Source organism: Folsomia candida, unplaced genomic scaffold, assembly GCF_002217175.1.
Source record: "Folsomia candida strain VU population unplaced genomic scaffold, ASM221717v1 Fcan01_Sc012, whole genome shotgun sequence".
In the NCBI taxonomy this organism is placed as follows: Eukaryota; Metazoa; Arthropoda; class Collembola; order Entomobryomorpha; family Isotomidae; genus Folsomia; species Folsomia candida.
The window spans coordinates 188,033-199,818 of NW_019091204.1; the positions used below are offsets into that span (position 1 = coordinate 188,033).

Here is an 11,786-nt window from a genome sequence, read left to right on the forward strand (position 1 = left end):
TTTTGTAAATTTAGAGAGATTATAGTACATTTTAGGTGCATTCATAATTACGGTGAGGCAAATTTTCCAGCTACAATATGTCCTAAACAGTCTTGTAGCACACAAATATGTACATGGAGTGGATTGTTGAGGCATTTTAAGTCCCACGAAATTGTTTTAGATTCTGAAAATTATGATAAGAATTTTGAGGAAAATTTAACTCCCTCACTTAATTTAGTAGATCCAGTCTTAGATGACGTAGGTAATGATCCCAATTTAACTGAATTTAATGAACAAGCAGATATTACTACCAATTTAGGAATTAACGTAATGAAAGATATTTTAATTTCATTCTGCTCGTCATTGTTAGCCTCAGGTGTTACCAATTCAACTGTGGACTTTGTTGTTAAAGAGTTTGAAAATTCGTTTCTTCAAATTTCAAAATTAATTTTAAGGATAAGCAACAAATTTTGCAAAGAAAATTTTGAGGACTTTAGTTGCCAGTCGCTATCTTTAATAGAAGCGTTCAGTCACGTAAATTCTATTTACAAACGACAGAAAGCGTTAGAAAAATATAGCCAAATAATTATGCCAAAAGAATATTCGTTAGGAAGTAGGCTGGAGCAAAGGGTGAGAGATAACAAACGTCAAGAAGTTATTGTATCAGATACATTTATGTATGTACCAATTCTCAAGAGTTTAGAAAAACTTGTTTCATCTCCAGATATTTATCAGTGTTTTTCAAAAGTTGTACCTTCAAATTCCAATTCAATCGAGTCATTTAAAGATACAGTTGCATTTAAAACTAATTGTCTTTTTTCAAGGAACCCGAATTCTATTCAAATTCAACTTTTCTATGATGATTTTGAAACAGTCAATCCCCTTGGCTCAAAACGAGGAATTCACAAATTGGGAGCGTTTTACTTTACTATTAAAAATCTTCCAGATTATATTAATTCCCAACTTAGCTCAATACATTTATTAGCCTTGTTTTATTCGGAGGATGCCAAAAAGTATGGTATTAATTCAATTCTGAAATTAATAATTCCAGATTTCCTGTATCTTGAGAAAGTGGGCATATCGGTAAATGGATCTGATAGAATTTTTGGTACTTTGTGTTCTCTTGCGTTTGACAACTTAGGTGGAAATAGTTTGCTAGGATTTAATGAGTCGTTTAATTCCCATTATTTTTGTCGAATATGCTGTACATCTAAAAGTGAAGCACAAGAAATATTTGAGCATAGCAAAATGATAGTCAGGGACAAAAGTAATTATGCCAATCATTTAAGTGACAAATCTTTTGGTGTTCAAACTGAATGTATTTTAAATCAACTTAATTATTTTAATTTTTTAGATAGTCCGTCTGTTGACATTATGCACGATTTACTGGAAGGTGTCGTTCCGTACGAAATCAAACTAGTTTTACAAAAATTAATATCTTTAAAGTGCTTTGATTTAGATTTAATTAATCAAAGAATTCAGGCCCATAATTTTGGCTATTTAGAATCAAAGAATCGCCCAAGTCCAATACGACTAGAAGGATCGGGAAACAAAATTGGACAAAAAGCTTCTCAAGCCTGGTGTCTGATTCGGTATTTACCAGTGATTATTGGGGATTTAGTTATTAGTAATGAGCAAAAAAAATATTGGGAAATTTTATTGCAACTTTTGGAGATTTTGAGCTATGTATTTTGTCGGAAATTTTCAGAATCTACTTTGTTATTATTAGATGCAAAAATAGTTAGCCATCATAATCTATTTCGTAAGTTGTTCCCAGATCAAAAACTTATCCCCAAGCACCATTTAATGTGTCACTATTCTTTTGTCATTAGGCAAAGTGGGCCATTAGTATCAATGTGGGCCATGCGGTATGAGGGGAAACATAATTATTTTTCTCAATTAGCAGGACAAATAAGAAATTTTCGTAATATTTGTTCATCGTTGGCTAAAAGGCATCAACAGTATAGTTCTCATTTGTTAAAAACTATTGAAATTAATGAGGGGGTTAGGGCAGATAATATAGTAGTATCTAATTTGTATGAATTTGCTGAGTCTTTTGATTTAATCGAGAAATTAAGACAGTTTGACATATTTAAAGAATGTGACGGAAATACAAAAGTTTATACAGCAAATAAGGTCTGGTATCGTAATTATAAATACAAAATTGATTATGTTGTTTGCTATGGAATGGGAAATATTTTTCCAAATTTTGGTGTAATTCAGGACCTAATATTAATTGATGAAACCAGATGCCTGTTATTTTTGAAAAAGCTAAATGTAGACTTCTTTGACAGACACTATTTTTCCTATATTGTTACACGTACAAATGATTTGTTTGAAGTTGTGGATATATCTAATTTAATTGTTCATGAATGTTTTGAGTTTCAAAAAAATTGTAATACCGATGCTTTTCATTTAGTTTTAAGGCATTACTTGTAAAAATATATGTATTTGTAATTTAGGCTATATATAACTTGATTGGTTTTTGTATTTAATTAAGTTGTGTAGTTTAATTATTGCGAATTATTACAATAAATAATCAAAATAATTACCGAAATAGTGAAACATTTATTACCATAATAATAAATATCGATAAGCAAACGATAATAATATGATTATGGTGCGGTGTTGATTATTTACCACCCAGTAATAAGCATCTTTATACATTTATCATAATATCATTACTGGCTAATATTACTTCATTACTGCGTGCAGTTGCAGGTTCATATTGCATGATATTTATGATATTATTGTGGAGTAATACGTTAATGCCGGGATGGTAATCTTTCTGTTAAATACCGCGCGGTAACTAACCCATTACCACAGCAGTAGAGTCATATATAGACTACACGGGGTAATGATTCCGGTAAACATTTTTCGGAGAGTGTGCCAATACAATCAATCCAAGGACAAACCCAACCGTAAGCACTGCCACGAACATTGTCTCAACTTTGCACAGTGGTACGAATATTAGAATGTACATCCAGTTAGCTACAGTTACAAATCCTGTCAATCCAACGATACTAAATTTCTGGGTGGAGAATGCACCAGATTTTACAAATTTTCTCCGTTTGCAGTTAAATTTTAAGAGGTCAATTCTCAATATTATTTGAAGATAGTTGAGATGCAGGTTTAATAAATCGAGGCCAAACTTGAACAACATGGTCCAATTTTTTGAAGGCAATTATTTTGACTTGAGTGGAGTGGTGTACAAATTCGACTAACGGTGGAAAGGATTCCTTTCATAACTTGTCAAAATTCTAGGTTATGATTCCTTGTTAGTCTTAAAAATAATGGACTCATTTTGAAATGTAAATGCTGTCAAAATTCGATATTTTGTAGGTAAAGTACATTAGATCGATCCAGTGCAATGTTAACTTGATAAAGAGTAAACTTTACTCTTAATTTTCTGAATATATAATTCAGATTGCATTTACTTTTCAAAAAATAACTTTATTTTTAAGAGAGTGTTGCTCTAATTTCCACGTGTGCAAACATCTATGCTTTAATAATTATTTCTACGGCAATCCTCCATAATTATATGTACATATTCCTAATTCTACATTTTGGCTCAGGAAGCTAATTAAGACACAATTCAATTTCTTATTTTTAGGGAAGTTGATATTGCAAAACATGTGTAAATATCTTAGATATTATATCTATGTTCATGTGTGCTTAATGTATAATAAAACTGTTGGTCGTCCGACAGATGTGCAAAGACGAATGTGTAAACGACAAACGCGCAAAGACAAGCCCCGATAAATTTGCAACCGATAAATCATTTATCGGTTTGCAGGAAATTTTCTAACAATTGTTACACTCTATCTCTAATTTCATTTAATAAATAGGTCATATGTGTGTGAAGTTCGTCAATACGTACATAGATAAATGAATTTCCTACTTTTCAAGCGAGTAATTTATGCTTAATCGCTAATCCAATTTACAAGCACTTGCTTGCATATACATATGTATACATATCAACATACCTATATATTTACTAAAGCAATGTCAAAATGAAAAATAAACTTTCACGTATGCTTACCTGCAAAGGATTATCGACAAGCTACACTTCTTCAATAACTGTTTAACTAGAAATCAACCTAAACTCTATCTCTATACATATTGACATAATATTTGTAAATACAGATGATAGATTATAGGTAGTTGCGATTGGGTACAAATTATTTTAGGTTATTATTCCAAATTATAGGTTATTGCACAAAATCATTTGGATTATTACACAAAATTATTTAGGTCAGTGCACAAAATTTTAGGGTAATTATAGATTTATCACTAATCGATTTGGAACTAATTACTTTATTATATTATACAATGTACATAACTCTACGGGCCATTAGCCCCCTCCGCGTTTTAAATAAATGACTTATATTCATACATAATATTTGTATTACGCACTTATTACGCACCGAATTTAAAACACATCGGGTTGAATTTATTCTACTTCAATCAACAATAAATTCAAGGACCTAGCATAAAGTCATTCATTTTAATTCATCATGAGACGAATATTTGTATTTGTTTTGTCCGCACAAAAGCTTGTAATCAACAAAGGTGTTGACATTGCCATGAAGTTGTTTGCAAATCGGATCTTCTTTGAGGAACATGATCTCGCCATTTTGTGAAAAATACATATACCCGAGCTCGGGTAAATTGTTTAAGGCATCCGGATCAGCTGGCCGATGTAAGAGTTATTTAAGATAAGATTTTTATTCCTTCCCTACGGAGGCCACTTCGGGCCCATGAGGGTACAGTTATTGCAAGTATGTACATGTCAGAGTCATTTCATTGTAAGCAACAACTTGATCGTCCACTTGACGCAAACACCAAGCGTGACGAGTGGTGTTAAAATAGTGACAAAATTGTCTCCAAACCTGATCTTAAGTACCCCACAGGCTGCTAGCCTTTTATGAAACTGCTTGTTCTCTACCATACCCCCTAGTTGGACACGCCTCAGCCTACCGCACAATTTCATCGATGTTTCATTAACAACTCCCGCGAGTAGGGCAAAAGCGAAATTACCAAAGAAACTTTCGACACTTAGAACTATAAATACCACACCACCCAGTCTGTCCACCTTGCACGAACCGTTTGATTAGGATACAAAAGTAGAGATGATATTGGTCAATCCAAACATAGCAAAGCAAGAGGGAAGAAACACTGCTCGAAAACAGTGGCTGATTTGAGCCTCCAAAATTTTGATGTGTTGCCACTCCATGAACAGTTTCTTATATCCCAAGTAAAGCTCGCTATTCTGATGACAGCGTCTAAATAGTTCAAAGAATAAAAATTGTTCAACTCACATTTAGGCTAATTGTTTGTTGGTAGTGAGGTCTTTATAATTGGTTTATATTTACTTAACCCCATAAAACTCACCGCATTATAGACTTTATTGTAATTATCAAACCAAACACTGATAGTATGAAAATGTTTGAAATTTCCAAAATCCAGTTGCTGCACAGGAGGAAATAAAACTCGCCCTGAAATAGAACAATAAAAAAATGCACCAGAGTAAGGACATTATAGCAACCCTCGCTCATTTTCTATTTATAGATTTTATAGCGAATGCATGCAACTTTTAGCATGCAAATTTTATGCATGCATTTTTTGCATGCAAACTTTTTTTGCATGGAGTTTTGCGATGCTGGGGGCTGACCCCCCCAGGGGTTGCAGATAACCCCAGCGCAGTGACCGCGGCGCCGTGACCTTTGACCTGTCAAGCGTATTTATTATAATATGAGCGTTACATGGTGAGTATGTATGTCAAGATGAAAAAACCACACATTGATATTTAACTACAATGATGAAATGTGCATAATAATGGGTGTTAAGTTTCACAGTTTAATAGCTTAATTAAATGTACATGGCTTGCAGAAGCTGGCCAACTTCATTTGACATTCCAAGCGAATTACGTCCAGTTTTATTCTAAAGAAATTTACTTTAAGATATTTATTATTCCACATACAATGAATTGATTATTGCTTAGTTTTATTGATACACACAAAGTGACAATGAATTTGCTTATATTAATTTGTGTTGTGCTGCAGACCGTAAATTCGTATACGGAATGTTATCGTCATGATAGTTGTGTGCAATGCATTCAAATTGTGGGTTGCGTTTACGGAGTAACAAGTTCAAGTGCTCGGAAATGTTTTCATCGTGACGAGATTCCGGTTGGAATTTTGGCAACCTTTCGAAATCCGACTGCATGTAAAAGAATTTACAGGTTTGGTACGTTCATTTTCATGTTTTCACTTTATACTGAGAACAAAGTGTTTCTTTACTGAATAAATAAGTTGTTTTTTAATTTTTAGCAACCACCCAGACGAGTGCATTTGATTACCATTCTAAAAGTGGAAGCAATATCATTGTTAAAGAAGAGATAATGCACAATGTTTTAACAGGTATGCACTGCCATTTTTCGCAATTTATTCCATTATTTTAACATTTTGACATTTTTAGAGCGGGTTTCAACCTCCACCACAACTGAAAATCAATTGTATACTTCAACATTACCTACTTTCACGACTTTGCCAACGACCAAAATAGTGACGACCAATTTTTATTTGCCGGAAACCTTACATCCCACACAACCAAGTGTTGATCACGAGCAAGACAATTCAGAGACCACAACGGAGACAATAATAAACACTGCTGTCGCCGGTATTGTACACATTTTTTTTGTTACGTAATCTCGGTTTTTCATTCATAAATAAAACCATCACAGAAAAACTGGCAATCGAGACTACAATCCTACCAATGGTGGAATCAACTACGCATTTCTCTGAGCTAATTCATCGGCCCACTGATCCATTCCTGTTGCTGAATACGAGCATCACAATTGGGGGTATGCACACCATAGTTAAAAAAATAGCACGTAAAGTTTATTAAAATTTTATTTATAGAAACCAATAATACTGCGAATTGGAATAATGGTTCCAACCATAGTGGAAGTTTCAACTCTTCCGTCCCGACAACTACCAATTTAACGATTTCGGTATTTATTAGTGTTTATATGCAACCAATCCCAATACCGTCTAAAGCCACGAGAACAAATTCGTATGCAATTCTTATTGTGTCACTTCTTAGACTTTTCCAGTTGTAGCAGCAAGAAAACGGAAAATGTGGAGCACCTATGACACAATTGGATTATATGCATGCAGAATTACTAAATTACTTAAGAAGAATAATTTCTTTCATGATCGAGATCTTTCTACTATTAATAATATCATATCGAGGAAATTTGATTATGTATTATGTGATTCGTTACTCAGCGGAAAGCCAATATTTTATGCCAAAAACATTTAAATATATGCAACAAGTTAATTAAGCAAATGCATTTGCAGAGTGTTGGATTTAGAGGAAGTTCTAGCAATAAATAATTATGATAATTTTATTACAATAAATGCATGACATTTTTTCGATTTATTTTTTTATTTGCTCATTTCCATCAAATCATTTGTTTTTATTTTCAATCATCAACTTAAAATGATTATAAATCACTACTAAAATCACTACTAAATTCTACATGTATATATGAACTCTACAAATGACTCATTTCGATAAAATCACTACTAAATTACTACTTTTTTTAATTTTTCGTTCGTTTACTGGCGGGGGCGTTTGTGGGGGGGGGATGCTTGGACTGCTGCTTGGACTGCGGCTTCCTGTGCCTCCTTTATTGCTTCAGACACAACTGACGAGGTCAGAGGCTGAACCGTCAGTATCTCATTCGGAGCTGAAGACAGTTGTTTTACACACGTTGTAAGGAAGAGAGTATCCTAAAAAAAACAAGCATGCTTTGCAACAAAATCGTAATTATAAGTACGAAAAAAAATTGGAAACACTTACCTTTGATGCGTCATGTAGCCTATTAACCAGGCCCATAGCATTGAGATGTTGTAATTTTTTAAATATATTCAAATTTGTCCTAAATTTGAGTTTAGGAACTCAAATTTAGGACAAATTTGAATATATTTAAAAAATTACAACATCTCAATGCTATGGGCCTGGTTAATAGGCTACATGACGCATCAAAGGTAAGTGTTTCCAATTTTTTTTCGTACTTATAATTACGATTTTGTTGCAAAGCATGCTTGTTTTTTTTAGGATACTCTCTTCCTTACAACGTGTGTAAAACAACTGTCTTCAGCTCCGAATGAGATACTGACGGTTCAGCCTCTGACCTCGTCAGTTGTGTCTGAAGCAATAAAGGAGGCACAGGAAGCCGCAGTCCAAGCAGCAGTCCAAGCATCCCCCCCCACAAACGCCCCCGCCAGTAAACGAACGAAAAATTAAAAAAAGTAGTAATTTAGTAGTGATTTTATCGAAATGAGTCATTTGTAGAGTTCATATATACATGTAGAATTTAGTAGTGATTTTAGTAGTGATTTATAATCATTTTAAGTTGATGATTGAAAATAAAAACAAATGATTTGATGGAAATGAGCAAATAAAAAAATAAATCGAAAAAATGTCATGCATTTATTGTAATAAAATTATCATAATTATTTATTGCTAGAACTTCCTCTAAATCCAACACTCTGCAAATGCATTTGCTTAATTAACTTGTTGCATATATTTAAATGTTTTTGGCATAAAATATTGGCTTTCCGCTGAGTAACGAATCACATAATACATAATCAAATTTCCTCGATATGATATTATTAATAGTAGAAAGATCTCGATCATGAAAGAAATTATTCTTCTTAAGTAATTTAGTAATTCTGCATGCATATAATCCAATTGTGTCATAGGTGCTCCACATTTTCCGTTTTCTTGCTGCTACAACTGGAAAAGTCTAAGAAGTGACACAATAAGAATTGCATACGAATTTGTTCTCGTGGCTTTAGACGGTATTGGGATTGGTTGCATATAAACACTAATAAATACCGAAATCGTTAAATTGGTAGTTGTCGGGACGGAAGAGTTGAAACTTCCACTATGGTTGGAACCATTATTCCAATTCGCAGTATTATTGGTTTCTATAAATAAAATTTTAATAAACTTTACGTGCTATTTTTTTAACTATGGTGTGCATACCCCCAATTGTGATGCTCGTATTCAGCAACAGGAATGGATCAGTGGGCCGATGAATTAGCTCAGAGAAATGCGTAGTTGATTCCACCATTGGTAGGATTGTAGTCTCGATTGCCAGTTTTTCTGTGATGGTTTTATTTATGAATGAAAAACCGAGATTACGTAACAAAAAAAATGTGTACAATACCGGCGACAGCAGTGTTTATTATTGTCTCCGTTGTGGTCTCTGAATTGTCTTGCTCGTGATCAACACTTGGTTGTGTGGGATGTAAGGTTTCCGGCAAATAAAAATTGGTCGTCACTATTTTGGTCGTTGGCAAAGTCGTGAAAGTAGGTAATGTTGAAGTATACAATTGATTTTCAGTTGTGGTGGAGGTTGAAACCCGCTCTAAAAATGTCAAAATGTTAAAATAATGGAATAAATTGCGAAAAATGGCAGTGCATACCTGTTAAAACATTGTGCATTATCTCTTCTTTAACAATGATATTGCTTCCACTTTTAGAATGGTAATCAAATGCACTCGTCTGGGTGGTTGCTAAAAATTAAAAAACAACTTATTTATTCAGTAAAGAAACACTTTGTTCTCAGTATAAAGTGAAAACATGAAAATGAACGTACCAAACCTGTAAATTCTTTTACATGCAGTCGGATTTCGAAAGGTTGCCAAAATTCCAACCGGAATCTCGTCACGATGAAAACATTTCCGAGCACTTGAACTTGTTACTCCGTAAACGCAACCCACAATTTGAATGCATTGCACACAACTATCATGACGATAACATTCCGTATACGAATTTACGGTCTGCAGCACAACACAAATTAATATAAGCAAATTCATTGTCACTTTGTGTGTATCAATAAAACTAAGCAATAATCAATTCATTGTATGTGGAATAATAAATATCTTAAAGTAAATTTCTTTAGAATAAAACTGGACGTAATTCGCTTGGAATGTCAAATGAAGTTGGCCAGCTTCTGCAAGCCATGTACATTTAATTAAGCTATTAAACTGTGAAACTTAACACCCATTATTATGCACATTTCATCATTGTAGTTAAATATCAATGTGTGGTTTTTTCATCTTGACATACATACTCACCATGTAACGCTCATATTATAATAAATACGCTTGACAGGTCAAAGGTCACGGCGCCGCGGTCACTGCGCTGGGGTTATCTGCAACCCCTGGGGGGGTCAGCCCCCAGCATCGCAAAACTCCATGCAAAAAAAGTTTGCATGCAAAAAATGCATGCATAAAATTTGCATGCTAAAAGTTGCATGCATTCGCTATAAAATCTATAAATAGAAAATGAGCGAGGGTTGCTATAATGTCCTTACTCACCAGAAGCAAAATCCTTCCTGTAGCATGTCCACCCCCATCGAACTGCCAGGCTGGAATAACTGATCCAAGATATGGTGGAAGTTTCGGGTCAGAAACGATCATCATCATAAAACCAATCGGGGCAAGAATAGAGGATCCGCACCCAAAGATTAGCATAATCCACTTCAATAGTATTCTAGATGTTTCAATATTTCGAGCACACTCTGTCGCAATGGTGGTTTTTTCATATTCGAGGCCCATTCGAAATAGGGCGATGAAATCGTTCGGGTTTTTGTGCAAGGTTAGAATAACTGCGAAATAGCAGAACGGGAGGACTAAAGTGCCAAATGAAGTGACGGCTTTCGTGCCGACCGAGTGATTAGGAGAGCCGAGATATATTAATCCATTGATCAAGATAAAAATGGCGTAGAGGGAGAAACAAGTTAATCTCGTGGTCCTAAATATGACGAAGTTGTTGGATTTTTCAGTTCGGAATTTTCGTGAGACTGTTATCTTATCGTTATCGTTGATGGAAATTGGACAATCTGTTAATTTCGATATAAACTTGATTTGCCATTTTATCATTGGAAGTGTGGAACGAAGAATCATGTTGGCTTAAGTTTCTCCAAAAACGATCTGGCCAAATGTACGTTAAATTTTGGCTGGAGTGATGAGTACCTGTATGTGAAATTGTGACCGACGTGTAACTTCTGTGCGATAGAAATATATGACCAACTTAATAACACTCTGCTCATAAAGTATTTAACTTGTACATAGCATGCCCAAGGTAACTGGTAGTAGCTCTTTACCCCGAAACCGCTGGAAATAATGAAATTCTGATAAGTGCATTGGATTCCTCGTGCGATTTTGCATAAATACCGATAATCGATTTTTTTATTATTGCAAAGCGTATCAACAGGGAAAACATTAAAGGGACGCGGGTGGCGATAATTTTTCATCAAAAAATCGGAAGAGAAATAGCGAATTTGAAAAGTATGACATGAATTGAACGTGCACTTTAATTTAGTCAAACGAGTTAAAAAAACGTGCATGGGGACCAAGTCGACTAAGTACAGTCGAAAAAGAATTTTTCCAAAACCTCCAAGGACCACACCCGTCGTGAAGGCGCTAAAGGCTAGAATCCGAAGAGATTCACGAAATTTCAACTGAAAATATCTTAACAGCTGACATTGTTGATGCAAATTGTCTAACGAGTGCTCAAATTGAACCTTAGACTTAGGGCTTTGAAACGTAGTACTTAGCATCTCCTGACGATCCCCAACAGGAAAGCCAGATTAAAGAAATGAAGAGCTGTACGCAAGCGGTACGCACCAAAAAAGTGGAGAGGATTTTTTAAAAGATGACGAGATTTTGACATCGGAAAAATCTTTTAACGAACGAGCTCACCTATGGTTAATCTAACAAAAC

The 11,786-nt window shown here is 34.4% G+C and overlaps 2 protein-coding genes across 2 annotated transcripts; one reads left to right on the plus strand and one right to left on the minus strand.

Moving 5' to 3' along the window:
• Window positions 1-5,864: 5,864 nt before the first annotated feature.
• LOC118437102 lies at window positions 5,865-7,403 on the plus strand. The gene is made up of 6 exons (XM_035855896.1): window positions 5,865-6,228; window positions 6,312-6,401; window positions 6,460-6,660; window positions 6,725-6,844; window positions 6,903-6,994; window positions 7,087-7,403. The coding sequence occupies exons 1-6, from the start codon at window positions 6,009-6,011 to the stop codon at window positions 7,303-7,305; spliced, it is 942 nt and encodes a 313-aa protein (XP_035711789.1). The 5' UTR covers window positions 5,865-6,008; the 3' UTR covers window positions 7,306-7,403.
• A 1,077-nt stretch (window positions 7,404-8,480) lies between these two features.
• On the minus strand, window positions 8,481-9,998 carry LOC118437103. Its single transcript, XM_035855897.1, has 6 exons — window positions 9,656-9,998; window positions 9,483-9,572; window positions 9,224-9,424; window positions 9,040-9,159; window positions 8,890-8,981; window positions 8,481-8,797 (listed from the first exon to the last, which is right to left on the minus strand). The coding sequence occupies exons 1-6, from the start codon at window positions 9,873-9,875 to the stop codon at window positions 8,579-8,581; spliced, it is 942 nt and encodes a 313-aa protein (XP_035711790.1). The 5' UTR covers window positions 9,876-9,998; the 3' UTR covers window positions 8,481-8,578.
• Between the last annotated feature and the right edge of the window lie 1,788 nt (window positions 9,999-11,786).

Bases quoted from the DNA above. Each gene is read 5' to 3' on its own strand.
- LOC118437102 (XM_035855896.1), top strand. From the start codon at position 6,009: ATGAATTTGCTTATATTAATTTGTGTTGTGCTGCAGACCGTAAATTCG. The intron at 6,229-6,311 runs GTACGTTCATTT...TTTAATTTTTAG, and splicing joins TAAAAGAATTTACAGGTTTG to CAACCACCCAGACGAGTGCA. The intron at 6,661-6,724 runs GTATTGTACACA...AAACCATCACAG, and splicing joins AATAAACACTGCTGTCGCCG to AAAAACTGGCAATCGAGACT.
- LOC118437103 (XM_035855897.1), bottom strand. From the start codon at position 9,875: ATGAATTTGCTTATATTAATTTGTGTTGTGCTGCAGACCGTAAATTCG. The intron at 8,982-9,039 runs GTATGCACACCA...TTTTATTTATAG, and splicing joins TACGAGCATCACAATTGGGG to AAACCAATAATACTGCGAAT. The intron at 8,798-8,889 runs GTATTTATTAGT...GTCACTTCTTAG, and splicing joins CTACCAATTTAACGATTTCG to ACTTTTCCAGTTGTAGCAGC.